The sequence below is a fragment of the Sinocyclocheilus rhinocerous genome, unplaced genomic scaffold (genome assembly GCF_001515625.1).
Source record: "Sinocyclocheilus rhinocerous isolate Xijiao unplaced genomic scaffold, SAMN03320098_v1.1 scaffold44, whole genome shotgun sequence".
In the NCBI taxonomy this organism is placed as follows: domain Eukaryota; kingdom Metazoa; phylum Chordata; class Actinopteri; order Cypriniformes; family Cyprinidae; genus Sinocyclocheilus; species Sinocyclocheilus rhinocerous.
The window spans coordinates 358,646-377,136 of NW_015631022.1; the positions used below are offsets into that span (position 1 = coordinate 358,646).

Here is an 18,491-nt window from a genome sequence, read left to right on the forward strand (position 1 = left end):
TTTTTGATGTTAAATTTATTGAAAAACAATACATTTAACAGATTTCTGCTTGGAGTGTAAGCATGCCCTCCACTAACATGATCTTACTGGTTCAGTTCATCATTACAAAATCACCATGACCTCTCTAATTTCAGCATATATCATACGCCTCTTCATCTCGCTTTCTGTTTGAAAAAATACCCCTAAAAAAGATTTATAAAATAATTATTTATGATGAGCAGGTCTGCAACCTCAATATTACAGAGGATCGACAGAAACATTCTAAACATAGTATTCAGCAGTTTTCATCAATTCCCACAGTGATACAGCTTCCAGGCTGAATCCAGATTAATTTCTTCCTTAAAATATTTTATTCATTGCTGCCTTGGCTGCCTCACAGGATTTTGAGGTTCCACCGGTTTGACGTTTCACTGGTAATGAAATCCATGAGTACTATATCAGATGAATATAGCTTATACAGCATACACTATTAAACATGACATGTTTGGCACTTTTCCTGGTAATGTGTTTTATTTGAATAAATGTAAAAGTTAACATAATTGTGCATTGTGTTATGAGACATTGCATGTCAATACAAAGTCTTTCTTAGCTTTTTCATCATTTTTATTAGCAGTGCTGGTGTAGAGAGAAGAGGAAACAGAGGGGGAAATGGGATCGGCAAACAATGCAAGCCGCTATGATAATAATAAGTATGGAACATTTTTGTATTTAAATGATTGTGTTGATAGATGGATAAGTTAAGTCCTATATAGTTCACCCATAATTAACTGCAAGAGGACAAGCATTCTGATTCTGCATTTTCAAAACAACTCCTAAGACCAAATGTGTACTAAAATATATATCCAGCTCATTTTATATACATATTCTCTTTTTCTGCTTTATAATTGCACTCTAATGCATTACCACCTCCTCTTCAGTTAGCTCTCCTTTGCTGATGAATGTCACACAGGGCAATAAAATGCATTACCAATGAATAGTTATTTTTTGCCCTTTGGGTAAAAATGTGCATTGAGGAACTTGGTTTGATCTCACTATTAACTCACACACAGGGATGCACAACAAAATCCCTAGCCTAGAGGCACATTAAAGGCCTCATTTCCATTACATTGTGCCTGTAAGGGAAATTTATGCTTTATTTACGCATTCTAAGTGAAAAGTGATAAAAGGACGGGAAAGTAAAACACAGAATAACAAACAAATGTAACAGCAGATGTATTATCGTATACCTAGAGGCTCTGAGGTATGATAATTTAAAGCACATGATGGGAGAGTCTTTAGGGATCAAATCTCTTTTGTTTCTATCTAATTCTCTGATTAAGTATTCATAACACAATGCATGATAGCCTCACTGTGGCACTCCTGAAAACACAGCAGTTAATTTTCATGGGTTAAGAATTATTTTCTAGTGTATAAGATTACATTTGCAATTTGTTTTAATGTTGCAGCTAATGTCATTTCTGTATGAAAATAGCGCTTTTTCCATAGATGAGGAATGAAGTCATGGTACTTAAGTTCACAAGACCATATCAATCAGTGGACAAGGCTATTAACACTAAGAAAGCTTTCAGACCAGCAAAGCAATTAACATAAGCTTTTAAAGGGTCAAAACTTGATGTTTGAGAGTTCATGTCTTGCGTTTATAAGCAATGCAGATAAGACTGACGTGAAGATGGCTCAATAAGGAATATTCTTGCCAGATTTACCTGATTTATTTATTGCCTTTGACCTGAATTGATTCTATTACCATACTGTTAAAAGATAAAAGGCCAAAAAAGCAACACCGCACATGCTCTAAAATATTAATAGACTCATAAATATCCATGGGAGATGTGCCTATAGCAGAGGATATAGCAGAGATTCATTGGGAGCCACAACCCATGGCTAACTTAATATAGTACAATGTAATGTTTTTAATGCCCTCTGACCCGTGCATCACACGTATTTGCGAGTCTGCGGTCAGTCCAGCCCCAGTTGCAACTACAGGCAATGCTCCGGAACAAGCAAGTCTGAATAAATAAAGAGCCATTCACACAGGATATGTTTACATTTGTAACGCCACACCAGCAGAGGGAGCCCTCGCCTGAGTACTGACACTCTTATCCATGAAAGCAGCCGTCGGGCAATGGAGACACTGGTTAGAAGGGGCAATCCACCCATTTCAAGTAATAACTGATCACAAAAATCTTGAATACATCAAGAGTGCCAAACGACTAAATCCACGGCAGGCTCGTTGGTCGCTTTTTTTCACCCGATTCCAGTTTACAGTGACATACTTCTGCAAATGGATTCTAACGCTGCCTCAGCCTCACTGTTACAACATTTAAAAAAATCCCTACTGCAAATGAATGGGAAAAAACCAGGACATAACAGTGTTAGTCTATGTATGCATAAATTGTTAACTAAAAATACTGGAAATGCAAAGTGATAATATTTTAAAAGGTATTGGAAAACAATGTAAAGCATTCAAATTATCATTAGCATGCTTTTCTCAGCTATATTAATATATGTGATTAATCAGCATTTCATGCAATTAATTTGATTACATATTTGAATCACTTGATACACTACAAATATGTTATTCTTAATTAAGGGTTATTTAAATTCAATATTAATTCTGTATAAACACAAAAGCATTTGATGGACAGTTATAGTTTTACGTGCATATGCATAGGGCCTTATATATGCATAAAAGACTATAAAAGTTCATCAGGTGATGGACTATTTGTGTGGGCGCATTTTTTTTTTTTATTTTTAGAAAAGTGTGGTTTTGCTTTTATCTCCCATGACATCATCTTTTAGCGTGGGTCAGTCTTGCCACTTCCTTATCTGAGAAGATGTTTACTTCCTGCCTTACGCTGACATTATGCTAGACAGAGCCACTCAGTGGAAAAAAAAAACAGACCTTTCTCTCCTAAACATCCAGCACTTAAGATGTGAATTGAAAGCATCTGTGGAAGTAGGGCTTTATAATCTCATAAATTTCGATCGATCGGAGCAAGCAAATTAAATGTTCTCTTTCTCTCGAACTGCACTGATGTGTAAATATCATCCCCACTAAAGATAATTCGTCCTGTTGCCCTTCCCAAATTTATAGCCCTTGCACCAATGGTCTCTGATGTAATGGTATCCTCTCTGTAGCATTTATAAGTCAGAGGATGCATGCATTAACACGCCGTGAAATATTCCTGCTTCAGGTTATGAAAATGCAGGCTGCTAAAACCACCTCACGGTTTACAGAATGTGTTATACTGCCGGCTATATCCAGACGCCTCTGTGTTTTCCTCTGTGTTTTGTGAGATGTCTGCTTGATGAATAATTTATCTGTGGGTATTTCAGAGCTGTGCTTCTACAACCCGTGTGCCATGTGAATGAACTATTCCCAGGTGAGCAGCGGTGGCAGCTGCAATGGTGGAGTTGATTGAAAAATGATATTCTCCGAAGACCGAAGCGACGTGTAAGCGGCGGCCCTGAGTACTAGCAACACAGCCAATGAAAATAAAACAAACTGTCATTTCTGAGCGAATTTCACTGGCGTAATGAGCCAGAATAAAGTGACAGTTAAATAGTGTACTTGTACTCAATCCTGACGCTCCCTAGGGCTTAACGTAAATCCACTCTGTGCCAAAATAACACCTCGCTCATCTCTCGTCACAGTACTGTCTGTTTTCATTACTGCACGAAGGGCTAAAATAGGATATTCATCTAAACACTGCAAGTCTTTCATGCCTACAGGCAGAACTTAGTCGCTTGCACCCTGCATGTGTTAGCTGACAGCAGCAGGCATCTCTTCACACATCTGGTTATACGGTTCTATTTCTGCACTCAGCTTCTTTTTTTTTTTACCTGTCTGTGGTTTCCTCCTCACAGGGATCCTCCGGATTGCTCTTCACATCCTCATGGCTGCTCTTCACCTCCTCTTTCCTGGCACTGCAAGGTGAGTTGCTCTTGGGAAGCTCCTCGCTGGCTTGGAGGTGCTGGATGATGTTTTGCTGGTGCCATGATTGATCGCCTGGCCTGACATAAACAGGCGTGGGTCCAGGGTTCGGTGCCAGAATGCTGTGCACGGGGCTGTTGTTCTTGCGGAGTCCTCCTCTGTCCCGGGAGTGACTCTTCAGCCGGACCGGTGTTCCCCGGTGGTCGAAACCTTCCTGTTGGATGTAGCCTCCATTCCCAGCTGAGGTCTGAGTGCTGTGGCTGAACCAGCGCCAGCGGAGCCTGAGGATCTGCTTCACGTCAAACTCCTTTTTTCCAGACACAGACATCCTATTCGCCCTCGATGTGATGCCAGTGGCACATGGAATCCGAAGAATAACGAGGCTGAGTCTCGGCTTCAGTGGCTTCACCTCTTTTGTCTTTGTTGCTGGTTCTGGCCAATAAAGGGACGGTGTCTGCAGCTTCTGCCTTGTGTCTTATTTCCCCTCTTCTCCAACTCTGTCTGCTCCTTGTCTTTAGTTATAGCGCGCACATGATATCCTCTGCCTGTACCACCCTCCTCCCTTCCCTTTGTCGTTCTGTGTCTCCCTGCACATACGACACACACACATACACAACACAGAAAATTAGGAACGCTTACAGTATCCTGCTCTGATTCCAGACGCAAATAACGAACAGCTCTTACCCAGGAAGCTGAGGTGCCAAACTGACAGGACGCAGAGGTCAAACCTTAGTGGGGAAAATCTTGTAGCACAGGAAGGAAAGCCAAAACCAGCACCATCTCCTTCCACGAGCAGCATCATCTGCGCTCGCACTCACACTCTGCCCCTTTCCTTTCTGTGTGCACACACATGCTCTTTCCCTCGCTCTAGCTCTCTCTCACTCTTCACGCATGCACATAGACATGTCTCCTCGCACAGTCCCCCATCTGATGGGATCCCGAGGGAGACGGTCTCAGCCTCTCAGCGAAGGAAACCATGCAGAAAAAATATTCTCTCCCTGTCTGTCTCAAGCCGTAGTGACAGATAAACACCAAAGTGTTTCACTGTTTTGACTTCGCCAGTTAGTATTTCATCTCAAGTAATGTTTGTCAGTATATGTGACTGTGTGAACTGTGCTGTAAAATTGCGGTATGCATACATCTTTCATTGGTATATCCAAAACATTCTTTGATCTCTGAATACATCAACTTGCGAGAAATATATTCGTAGATGGTAACAAATTCTTTTCTACTATTATTTTTTAACGCAAACTGAAAAAATCCCCCTTAAACTGTATATATGGGAAAAGAAAATTTTTATCACAATACTAATATTTGTTGAGGTTGGTATGTGATCACACTAACTCATTTTATTTATTTATTTTTTTTACATCTGAGAGGTTGTGTTTATCCTATAGACTGTTAGAAATGGTAGATCTAGATGCGCTGCAATGTATGTCGTATTGCTCATTGTCTGTTTGTATCCCAAGATTTTCTGGTTTTATACTGCTGATACTGATAATGTGCATTCATGTGCATTGCATTCAGTTGGCTGTTCTATTGCTATGCTGAAAATATGGATACCATCCCATAATCTTTTATATTGCATCTGTTATGTGAGGAGTTCCCTTTGCTTTATTCCTTAGAGTGGTGGAGGGGTTTTGAGCCTCTGACAAATTTGCAAATCAAAACATTAAAGTAAAAATGAAAAGAGAGAGCCATAGGTCTTGTTTTAAGGTGATATGTACCAAATCATCAAAGCAGTAAATGTAATTTTTTTGCCCAACATCAGCTTTCATTACAATATATTTTTTATATTTTCAATATATTCAATATATTTTTGTTGTTTTTTATTTAGATAGCAAATTTGCTTAATTTCTGATTGTTTCAGAACTTTGTTTTAAGAATATTTGAACCAAATGTGAAATATTTTGCACCCTGTATCCTATATCCTGAGGAATTATTAATAAGAATGAGTTCCCCTGTTCACAAGACTTGAAAAATGTCTAGTATGTTAATATATATATGTGCATGTATTTGTATAATGGTACTGAATTTACAAGTGAATCTGTGAAATGCTCAAAATACTACAACAAATTTGTCAAATGAAGCCATTGCTAGTTGCTCTGAATAGAAACAAAAATTGGCAAGACATCTGTCATCCAGTTTCTTGTCATTGTGGCAGATAAGATTAATTACAGGCTTGGATGTATCTTTTTTTCTTTTTGCTTGAAAACTTACTATCAGTATTCATACAAGCTCAAACAATTTATATAGCTTAACATATCAATAAACTGAGGGTGAAGATTTCTCAAAGATTTACGATCAGTACCAAATATGAGGGCATACAGAGCAAACCATGTTAATTTTCAAGCTAAGATGCATTGCTTTGTATGGCATATTTTCTCTGGTACATCCAACATTTTATTCTTTATATGTAAAACAATTTCAAAACTATAGAAAGATCATATCAGCTTTTTATGTCTGTAATGTGCATTTAATATATTTTTTTCTTTCAACACATTTGCTATTACATTCTGTCCTTGCTGCCCTTAAAGAGCCCTAAGTATCCAAAGTTCATATATATATATATATATATATATATATATATATCCTCTGAAAAGTATTTTGAGGCATAAGACATATATAGGTGATTATTTTGGTGCAAAACCAGTACACACCAGTATGAACTGAAATAAAAGCACAGTCTAGCCTCTTATTCCTGTAGGAGTCAAGGACACCATCTGTTTAAGTCTCTTTGATACAAGAGATGTCAGCTTAGACTGCTGCTCACTGTATTATTCACAAACATCTGCCCTACCAGATAAAGAGAGATTCTTCCTACCTGCATAACACATAAATAATCATAATTCTACAACAAGGAGCATTGATGAAGGAACACTCCAAACCCACTGGCTCTTCATGCACTGGTTATTTTCCGGTGTTAATGCAGATTTGACTCCTTTATTAATCCTTTTATTATTATAACTGTAGTACATGTAATTTTACCTCCTGTCAAAACAGCCTCTTTTCACGACTTTGATATAGAAAAGGTATATCTGTGCAAAAATTCTGCGATGCTAAGCATACAAATTGGAAACCAGTTTACTTCTAATTCTATAATATTTCCCCTCTTAAAATTTGACAAACCTGGAGCGACCAGGAATCAGAAGGAAATCAGTACATTAAAAATGTTGTAATCTGTACGTATAAAACAGCACAAGACTGTCTCAGAATCAAACATGTTCAAAGACAAAAGAAATTCACCTTAATCCACTCAATTCCTTGTAATGTCAGTAGCATAGTAAAAGACAATAATTTATGTCTTACCTTTCAAACGAAATAGGAAAAATATGGGCGCTTGCCTGTATTCCGCTCAGCTTATAAATTTGCTTGTCAAAGATTTCAAGCTAACCATAAAATGGATGGCCTCTTTTCTTTTCTCACCCCAGTTCTGCGAACCAATATTTGCATACAAAACAAACCACACTTTCCTCCCTCAAAGGAATTTCCTGATCATTTCCTTCCTTAGTACTGGTTTGAAGAAGAAATGTGGAAGATAGAACCAAGAAAAATGCCTTCGAACCCATTAAAATCAAAAGCAAGTCACAGCTTTTGCCAGCTGCTTCTTGGTGTGCATTTTAAAGACATCCAAGCAATCATTGAAAAAGACGGTCTTAGATATAAATACTTTAGAAGATTATAATCTGTGTAAATTCCATAATATCTGAACTGTCATAATATTTGGGACACAAAGTTACGTTATCCCATGTATCCGTTTTGAATCAAATTATTTACAGTTTGTACAGCCCTTAAACTTCATTGTGCTCACTGAGATCTGGTTTATCACTGCTCAAATTAGTTATTCATATGCAATGAGTACATATGATACAGCACTACTAATGTAAGTGAAGCTGAAGTTTTAAAAACCTTTCAAATAGACCTGGTTTGGCGAACCAGGACAGGAAAGCCATTTCTTGTTTTCTTGGTGTTGGCTCCTATCAAAGTATTCATAGAAAGCTGAAAGCATAAGTTAGATTCAACACATTTGAAAAAATGCAACCTTGTTTTAAGGAGTATGGTGACATTAATATTCAAGTTAATGTTCCAACAAAACTGTTCTGTGTGGTTTTGCATTACAATACAGAGGATGTGTGCATTAATGTACATTTTTCGTACTTTAATGCAAATGAGTCACATTCAACACACAAGTATTGATAATTGTTCACTTTATTAAAATTTTTTTTGCAGCTGATACAAGGGGGGAAAAAATTTTAAACTTGCAGCCTAAATGTCCCATTATTTACAAGGGCAAATGCACATTTTATGCCTTTTCAAAATATTAATGTTTTACCATTGGCATTAGCATTCCTGTAGTTATATCACCACATGACAACACGGCATTTCATAAATTTAGTGAGAGGAAGAGAGAGAGTCAACCGGATGTAAAGAAATGTGGAAGATAGAACCAAGAAAAATGCCTTCGAACCCATTAAAATCAAAGCAAGTCACAGCTTTTGCCAGCTGCTTCTTGGTGTGCATTTTAAAGACATCCAAGCAATCATTGAAAAAGACGGTCTTAGATATAAATACTTTAGAAGATTATAATCTGTGTAAATTCCATAACAATATCTGAACGGTCATAATATTTGGGACACAAAGTTACGTTATCCCATGTATCCGTTTTGAATCAAATTATTTACAGTTTGTACAGCCCTTAAACTTCATTGTGCTCACTGAGATCTGGTTTATCACTGCTCAAATTAGTTATTCATATGCAATGAGTACATATGATACAGCACTACTAATGTAAGTGAAGCTGAAGTTTTAAAAACCTTTCAAATCTAACTAAAATCACTCCTCTTGCATTTAAATGTGTCCAGACAATTTTAGAAAGGACAACATAGTTCCAAAACTTTCTAAGGTACAAAAATAGAACAAGTTATCAGATGACAGATTTTTATATTAACTACACACATTGTTGGATTGGATTTGAATTTCCTATCTACAAAACAAAATTAAAATTACATAACAGATTTCTCTTATTTACAGTTAAATTGTGATTCAGAGAAAAAAAATTATATATATATATATCAATGCCTGTAAAGAACATATGTGGGAATTGAAGAAACAGTCAATATGGCAATGCACTATTGTTTAAATGAAAGACAGATTTACATTTACAAAGTGTGTGTATGAATGTACTGTGTATAGATACTAGCGTGAAAACTATTTCTTTGGTGACACCGCTATTTCGAGTTGTGGAAACCGAAAACTGCCTTTTGACCCACTATCACTGCTGGACGATGATGACATTCTGGACTTCTTTGAAGACTGAGCAACTCCACCAGCACCCTCAATCCTAACCTCACTTTCATCTGTCACTTCATATGAACCTTTACTTTTTGAGCTAAAACCTCCAATTGTAGCAAACTTCAACTTTCCTTTTTTGCCTTTGGCCTTTTCTCCAACATCAACTGAAATGTTGCCACCCTCTGCCTGTAAGTGGCCTTCAGCAGAAACAGGGGAAGCTAAACCTCCCTCATCACTTACAGAGGATGAGTGATGTGTTTTTTTGAAGAGGTCAAGGGAGGCAGATTTACTCTTTGGTGAAACTTTAAACCCAGAGCTTCCCTCTACTGTCAACTTGCCACTTGTCAATTCCCCGGAACTAAGGCTCAACTCCTTAGACACCTTTGCACCACCTTTACTTGTAACATCAACACCTTCTCCCTCAACAATAAGATCAGCTGCACTGCCACCTTTAGATTTAGATTTGACAAATAATTTTGGCATTTTGACTTTCACTTTTCCACCACTGCTTTTCATATCAGTGTTCTCAATTTCCAGACTTTGGGAAGTAACTTTAGAACCAGCAGCCAATTCACCTGAACCTACATCTACTCTCATCTCGCCTCCATCTACTTTAGGCAATGCAACACCAAACTTTGGTACTTTGATTTTAGGAAAGGTTACATTACCTTCTTGGTACTCCATCACACCAGATAATGATGCATCTGGCTTCATGTCTAACCCACTTGCAGTCTCTCCCTTTTGTCCCCTTACATTAAAGCCTGGTATTTCAATGATCCCTTTTACTCCTTTTTGTTCAGTGAGATTTAAATCAGCATCTAAAGCACCACCATGGACATTTACAGTAGGCACTGTCAACTTAACATCCTGTATTTTTCCTCCTATGTCAATTTTAGCCTTGCCTTTTCCATTAATGCCTGATCCTGCTACACTGACATCTGAGGACTGAAAGGTCTTTTCTGGAACCTCTAAAGTTGCATCTCTAACAACTAGTTCAGGAGTTTTTATTTCAGAGCCAGAGATGCCGACTTTTGGTATTTTGATTTTTCCTCCTTTTGTTTTGAAATCAGGACTATCCAAACTAGCATCTGGTGTCTGAATATCAGTTTTAAGGCTTGCAGAAGGCAAATCAGCAGATGATTTTATAGTTCCAGAGGCAGATGGACTACCTTTAGCTTTTGAAGATTTGATGTCAAATTCCACATCAGGAAAACGTAACTTTCCAAAAAGAGGTTTCTTTACTTTGGTTGACTTCATCTGTAGGTCAGGTTCATTTGTCTTCAACTTGACAGTTTCAGTCTTCATATCACCATCAAATGTTTTAGACTTCCCCTTCCCTTTGGCCAATTTGAATGTACCTTTCTTTCCTTTCACATCTATGTTCATATCAGGTCCTTCTACACTACCACCAGCATCAAGAATATCTGCATCTAATTTTGGGCTCTTAACTCCAAGCGAAAATTTTGATTTTTTCATTTTTGGCACCTTGATATTTGCATCTGGTCCACTGATATTGACATCAGGGCTTTTGACATCAATACTCGCCCCTATATCTTTTTCAGGTATTGAAAGACTGCCACCTGAAGGCTTTATTCCAAAGTTGGGACCTTTGAATTTTGGGAACTTAACATGTTTTAAACCACCCTCGGGTCCTTCAATGTCAAGATCAGGAGCTTTAATATCAATTTCTGGTCCTTTAATGTCAACATCTGCTTTGGGGAGATTTACGTCAACATCTGGGCCCTCCACTTTAGGACCTTTGAGACCAAATGATGGCATTTTGATTTTAGGCATCTTGATGCCACCTTCTGGGCCCTCGATATCAACATCAGGACCTTCAATGTGCACTTTTGGAGCTTTTATGTCCCCTGAAATCTTTGGTACAGAAATGTCCATATCACCCTTGACTTTTGGACTTTTCAAGTTAACATCTGGCATAGAGATCTTTGGACCTGATATGGAAGGCATTTTGAACTTAGGACCTTTGATTTTCCCCTCAGGTCCTTCAATGTCAAGATCAGGACTTTCAATGTCCCCTTTTGGAGCTTTTATTTCCCCTGAAATCTTTGGTACAGAAACATCCATATCACCCTTGACTTTGGGGCCTTTAAGATTTAAGTCGACATCTGGCATAGAGATCTTTGGACCTGATATTGAAGGCATTTTGAACTTGGGACCTTTGATTTTCCCCTCAGGTCCTTCTATGTCAAGATCAGGAGTTTTGATGTCAATTTCAGGTCCTTTAATGTCAAGATCTGCTTTGGGGAGATTGATGTCAACATCTGGACCCTCCACTTTAGGACCTCTTAGTCCGAATGATGGCATTTTGATTTTAGGCATCTTGAAGCCACCTTCTGGGCCCTCAATATCAACATCTGGACTTTCAATGTCCACTTTTGGGGCCTTTATGTCACCTGAAATCTTTGGTACTGAAACATCCATATCACCTTTGACTTTGGGGCCTTTTAAGTTGACATCTGGCATAGAGATTTTTGGACCTGATATGGAAGGCATTTTAAACTTGGGACCTTTTATTTTCCCCTCAGGTCCCTCGATGTCAAGATCAGGAGCTTTAACGTCAATTTCAGGTCCTTTAATGTCAACATCTGCTTTGGGGAGATTGATGTCAACATCTGGGCCCTCCACTTTAGGACCTTTGAGTCCAAATGATGGCATTTTGATTTTAGGCATTTTGAAGCCACCTTCCGGGCCCTCTATATCAACATTAGGACCTTCAATTTCCACTTTTGGAGCTTTTATGTCCCCCGAAATCTTTGGAACAGAAACATCCATATCACCTTTGACCTTGGGGCCTTTTAAGTTGACATCTGGCATAGAGATCTTTGGACCTGATAAGGAAGGCATTTTGAACTTGGGACCTTTGATTTTCCCCTCAGGTCCCTCGATGTCAAGATCAGGAGTTTTGATGTCAATTTCAGGTCCTTTAATGTCAACATCTGCTTTGGGGAGATTGATGTCAACATCTGGGCCCTCCACTTTAGGACCTCTGAGTCCAAATGATGGCATTTTGATTTTAGGCATCTTGAAGCCACCTTCTGGGCCGTCGAAATCAACATCAGGACCTTCAATGGCCACTTTTGGAGCTTTTATGTCCCCTGAAATCTTTGGTACAGAAACATCCATATCACCCTTGACTTTTGGACTTTTCAAGTTGAAGTCTACATCAGGCATAGAGATTTTTGGACCCGATATGGAAGGCATTTTAAACTTGGGACCTTTGATTTTCCCCTCCCAAAGGATGGCATTTTGATTTTAGGTATCTTGAAGCCACCTTCCAGGCACTCTATATCGACATCAGGACCTTCAATGTCAACTTTTGGTGCCTTTATGTCACCTGAAATCTTTGGTACAGAAACATCTATATCGCCCTTGACTTTAGGGCCTTTAACGTTTAAGTTGACATCTGGCATAGAGATCTTTGGACTTGATATGGAAGGCATTTTGAACTTGGGACCTTTGATTTTCCCCTCAGGTCCCTCGATGTCAAGATCAGGAGTTCTAACGTCAATTTCAGGTCCTTTAATGTCAACATCTGCTTTGGGGAGATTGATGTCAACATCTGGGCCCTCCACTTTAGGACCTCTGAGTCCAAATGATGGCATTTTGATTTTAGGCATCTTGAAGCCACCTTCTGGGCCGTCGAAATCAACATCAGGACCTTCAATGGCCACTTTTGGAGCTTTTATGTCCCCTGAAATCTTTGGTACAGAAACATCCATATCACCCTTGACTTTTGGACTTTTCAAGTTGAAGTCTACATCAGGCATAGAGATTTTTGGACCCGATATGGAAGGCATTTTAAACTTGGGACCTTTGATTTTCCCCTCAGGTCCTTCAATGTCAAGATCAGGAGTTTTGATGTCAATTTCTGGTCCTTTAATGTCAACATCTGCTTTGGGGAGATTGATGTCAACATCTGGGCCCTCCACTTTAGGACCTCTGAGTCCAAATGATGGCATTTTGATTTTAGGCATCTTGAAGCCACCTTCTGGGCCCTCGATATCAACATCAGGACCTTCAATGTGCACTTTTGGAGCTTTTATGTCCCCTGAAATCTTTGGTACAGAAATGTCCATATCACCCTTGACTTTTGGACTTTTCAAGTTCCCTCAGGTCCCTCGATGTCAAGATCAGGAGTTCTGATGTCAATTTCAGGTCCTTTAATGTCAAAATCTGCTTTGGGGAGATTGATGTCAACATCTGGACCCTCCACTTTAGGACCTTTGAGCCCAAATGATGGCATTTTTATTTTAGGCATTTTGATGCCACCTTCTGGGCCCTCTATATCAACATCAGGACCTTCAATGTCAACTTTTGGTGCCTTTATGTCACCTGCAATCTTGGGTCCAGAAACATCAATATCACCCTTGACTTTTGGACTTTTCAAGTTGAAGTCTACATCTGGCATAGAAATCTTTGGACCAGATATAGAAGGCATTTTGAATTTGGTGCCCTTGATTTGTCCCTCAGGTCCTTCAACATCAAGATCAGGAGTGTTGATGTCAATATCAGATGATTTTAAACCAATGTCACCACTAGGTACGCTGACATCAATTTCTCCTTTGGGTGACTTAAAACCGAACTTTGGCATTTTAAATTTTGGCATCTTGAATCCTCCCTCTGGACTTTTAACTTCTACTCTTGGAGAATCAACTTCCACTTTTGGCATATTTACATCACCTTCCAAACTGACACCAGCTTGACCTTTCACTTTAGATCCTTTCGGAAGTTTGACATCAACATCAGGTGCTTCAATCTTTGGCCCTTTAAATCCAAACTTGGGCATTTTAAATTTAGGCTTCTTGACATTTGTTTCTGGAAAATTGACCTCAACATTTGGACCTTCAGGACCAGATACTGATGGCATCTTGACTTTTGGGCCTTTGATTTTTCCTTCTGGTAATTTTATATCAAGTTCGGGCCCCTTGATACCCAAATCTGGTGCTTTGATGTCTCCTTCAACTTTTGGAATTGAAACATCGACATCACCTTTCAGTTTTGGACCTTTTAAATTGAAATCCACATCAGGCATTGAAATATTTGGACCAGAGATGGTGGGCATCTTGAATTTGGATCCCTTGATTTTTCCCTCTGGTCCTTCAATATCAAGTTCTGGACCCTTAATGTTCACATCTGGTGCTTTAATTTCTCCTTCCAGTTTTGGAACGGACACGTCAACATCACCTTTCAGTTTTGGACGTTTCAGGTTGAGGTCAAAGTCTGGCATAGAAATCTTTGGACCAGAGATTGATGGCATCTTGAATTTGGGGCCCTTGATTTTTCCCTCAGGTCCTTCAATGTCAAACTCTGGAGCTTTGATGTCCACATCTGGTGCCTTAATGTCAATATCGGCTTTAGAGATTTTCACATCAACATCTGGACCCTCTAGTTTTGGACCCTTCATTCCGAATGATGGCATTTTTATCTTTGGCATCTTAAAACCACCCTCAGGTCCTTCAATTTCTGGGCCTTCAATTTCCACTTTTGGTGCTTTAATATCTCCTTCCACTTTTGGAACAGACACGTCAACATCACCTTTCAGTTTTGGACCTTTCAGATTGAAGTCAACGTCTGGCATAGAAATCTTTGGACCAGAGATTGATGGCATCTTGAATTTGGGGCCCTTGATTTTTCCCTCAGGTCCTTCAATGTCAAACTCTGGAGATTTGATGTCCACATCTGGTGCCTTAATGTCAATATCGACTTTAGGGATTTTCAAATCAACATCTGGACCCTCCAGTTTTGGACCCTTCATTCCGAAAGACGGCATTTTGATCTTTGGCATCTTAAAACCACCCTCAGGTCCTTCAATTTCTGGGCCTTCAATTTCCACTTTTGGTGCTTTAATATCTCCTTCCACTTTTGGAACGGACACGTCAACATCACCTTTCAGTTTTGGACCTTTCAGATTGAAGTCAACGTCTGGCATAGAAATCTTTGGACCAGAGATTGATGGCATCTTGAACTTGGGGCCCTTGATTTTTCCCTCAGGTCCTTCAATGTCAAACTCTGGAGCTTTGATGTCCACATCTGGTGTCTTAATGTCAATATCGGCTTTAGGGATTTTCACATCAACATCTTGACCCTTCATTCCGAATGATGGCATCTTAAATTTTGGGCCCTTGATTTTTCCCTCAGGTCCTTCAATGTCAAACTCTGGAGCTTTGATGTCCACATCTGGTGCCTTAATGTCAATATCGGCTTTAGGGATTTTCACATCAACATCTGGACCCTCCAGTTTTGGACCCTTCATTCCGAATGATGGCATCTTAAATTTTGGGCCCTTGATTTTTCCCTCAGGTCCTTCAATTTCTGGGCCTTCAATTTCCACTTTTGGTGCTTTAATATCTCCTTCCACTTTTGGAACAGACACGTCAACATCACCTTTCAGTTTTGGACCTTTCAGATTGAAGTCAACGTCTGGCATAGAAATCTTTGGACCAGAAATTGATGGCATCTTGAACTTGGGGCCCTTGATTTTTCCCTCAGATCCTTCAATGTCAAACTCTGGAGCTTTGATGTCCACATCTGGTGCCTTAATGTCAATATCGGCTTTAGGGATTTTCACATCAACATCTGGACCCTCCAGTTTTGGACCCTTCATTCCGAAAGACGGCATTTTGATCTTTGGCATCTTAAAACCACCCTCAGGTCCTTCAATTTCTGGGCCTTCAATTTCCACTTTTGGTGCTTTAATATCTCCTTCCACTTTTGGAACAGACACGTCAACATCACCTTTCAGTTTTGGACCTTTCAGATTGAAGTCAACGTCTGGCATAGAAATCTTTGGACCAGAGATTGATGGCATCTTGAATTTGGGGCCCTTGATTTTTCCCTCAGGTCCTTCAATGTCAAACTCTGGAGCTTTGATGTCCACATCTGGTGCCTTTATCTCGATATCGGCTTTGGGGATTTTTACATCAATATCTTGACTCTCCAGTTTTGGACCTTTCAGTCCGAATGATGGCATTTTGATTTTTGGGACCTTAAACCCACCCTCAGGTCCTTCCATTTCTGGGCCTTTAATTTCCACTTTTGGTGCTTTAATATCTCCTTCCAGTTTTGGAACGGACAAGTCAATGTCACCTTTCAGTTTTGGACCTTTCAGGTTTAAGTCAATGTCTGGCATAGAAACCTTTGGACCGGAGACTGATGGCATTGTGAATTTGGGGCCCTTGATTTTTCCCTCAGGTCCTGCAATGTCAACCTCTGCAGCTTTGATGTCCACACCTCGTTCCTTTACCTCGACATCGGCTTTGGGGATTTTCACATCAATATCTGGGCCCTCCACTTTTGGACCTTTCAGTCCGAATGATGGCATTTTGATTTTTGGCATCCTAAAACCACCCTCACGTCCTTCCATTTCTCGGCCTTCAATTTCAACTTTTGGTGCTTTAATATCTCCTTCCACTTTTGGAACGGACACGTCAATGTCACCTTTCAGTTTTGGACCTTTCAGATTGAAGTCAACGTTTGGCATAGAAATCTTTGGACCAGAGATTGATGGCATCTTGAATTTGGGGCCCTTGATCTTTCCCTCAGGTCCTTCAATGTCAACCTCTGGAGCTTTGATGTCCAGATCTGGTGCCTTAACTTCAATATCGGCTTTAGGAATTTTCACATCAACATCTGTACCCTCCACTTTTGAACCTTTCAGTCCGAATGATGGCATTTTGATCTTTGGCATCTTGAAACCACCCTCAGGTTCCTCAAGGTCAGGGCCTTCAATTTCAACTTTTGGTGCTTTAATGTCTCCTTCCATTTTTGGAACAGACACATCGACATCACCTTTTAGTTTTGGGCCTTTCAGATTTAAGTCACCTTTCAATGTTGACCCTTTTACATTTAAATTCACATCAGACACCGCAATATTAGGACCGGAGACTGGTGGTATCTTGATTTCAGAATCTTTGACTTTTACTTCAGATCTCTCAACATTAAGCTCTGGAGTCTTGATATCCACATCTGATGCTTTAATCTCCATTTTGGCTTTCACAAGATTTACATCAACATCAGGACTCCTTACTTCTGAAGTTTTTATTCCTAATGAGGACATTTTGACCTTTGGAACCGTAAAGCCACTTTTCACATCCTCGAGATCTGGCCTTTTAATTTCAATTTTTGAAGTTGTAACATTCCCTTCAACATTCGGAACAGACACGTTAACATCTCCTTTCACTTTTTGTCCTTTGAGGTTTAAATCCACATCTGGCATAGAAATTTGACCAGTGACTGATGGTGCATCAAATTTAACATCTTTGACAGTACGCTCATGTCCTTTAAAGTGAAGCTCTGGACCCCTGATGTCCATATCTGGTGGTGTGATTTTTACATCAGCTTTGGGTAGACTTACTACTGTATCAGGTTCCTGAACCCGAGCTGACATTTCCTGATTCCCAGTTATGCTGAAACCTCTCTGACTAACATCTTTAAGATTTTGATTGTTAAAATTCTCTTCTACATTTTGACCTTCCTTGGGACTTTGCACATCTATGGTAAATTTAGACAATTTGGTTTTATCAGCAGACCCATCCTTATGCACTTCAGACAAAGATTCCCTGCCAATACTGCCCCCTGTATCTCCACTAATGGAAAAACCTGAAACACGAGTGTTCAGAACAGGGCCCTTTACTGTAGCAACCTCAGTTCCTCCCGTCATACCTGAAGCTTTAAAACCAGCTTCCAATGGAAAAGAAATATTTCTCACGTCTTTGTCTAACCCCATGGTTACTTTGCCAGAGAGATCACTACTGCCTGCAGAAGCTTCAGTCCTTCCAAAATGTTCTATCACCATCTGTCCTTTACGACCTGACAGTCCAGTGTCTGACACATTAATTGTAATCTCTTTCCCACTACCATCTAATTCACTTGTTGCTTTTAAAGATCCTGTGCTAGAGTGCTTCACAGTGGAGCCAGTGACATGGGGCCCGCTAAGAGTTATGTCCCCTATTTTTATACCTCCATGTGCACCACTAACAAGGCTACTATGTGGTAATCTGATTTGAGTAGAATCCCCCTCTGACTGCTCATGCTGCAAGACCTGAATTTTGTACTCAGGGCTTGAGTGATCAATCTGCTGACTAGTCCCCCCAGGCACATCCACAGTGTAGGTAGTTATTCGACGAGTGATTGTAGTAATGGTGCAACCATCACTGCTTGTGCTGCTGTGACGTTCTGTGCGCACATCAACACCCTCAGCAAGATCCTCTGACTTTAGTCTAGGTTTAATCTTCTTAGTGTAGAT

The 18,491-nt window shown here is 39.6% G+C and overlaps 2 protein-coding genes across 2 annotated transcripts in view; both read right to left on the minus strand.

The window, feature by feature from the left end:
• Positions 1 to 5,640, minus strand: part of LOC107741083 (kelch-like protein 4) — a 38,163-nt gene extending 32,523 nt beyond the window's left edge. The window contains exons 1-2 of the mRNA XM_016553676.1: positions 4,619 to 5,640; positions 3,844 to 4,521 (exon numbers count right to left, since the gene is read on the minus strand). Of these exons, the coding sequence (XP_016409162.1) occupies positions 3,844 to 4,262 (419 nt within the window). The 5' untranslated portion in view covers positions 4,263 to 4,521; positions 4,619 to 5,640. The remainder of the gene's footprint in view (positions 1 to 3,843; positions 4,522 to 4,618) is intronic.
• A 2,485-nt stretch (positions 5,641 to 8,125) lies between these two features.
• On the minus strand, positions 8,126 to 18,491 carry LOC107741084 (neuroblast differentiation-associated protein AHNAK-like; the record flags this gene model as incomplete). The annotated part of the gene is made up of 6 exons (XM_016553677.1): positions 8,126 to 12,462; positions 12,702 to 13,351; positions 13,636 to 15,206; positions 15,354 to 15,515; positions 15,867 to 16,546; positions 16,898 to 18,491. Coding segments are annotated over 6 exons (7,977 nt in total), but the record flags the coding sequence as incomplete, so codon positions are not given.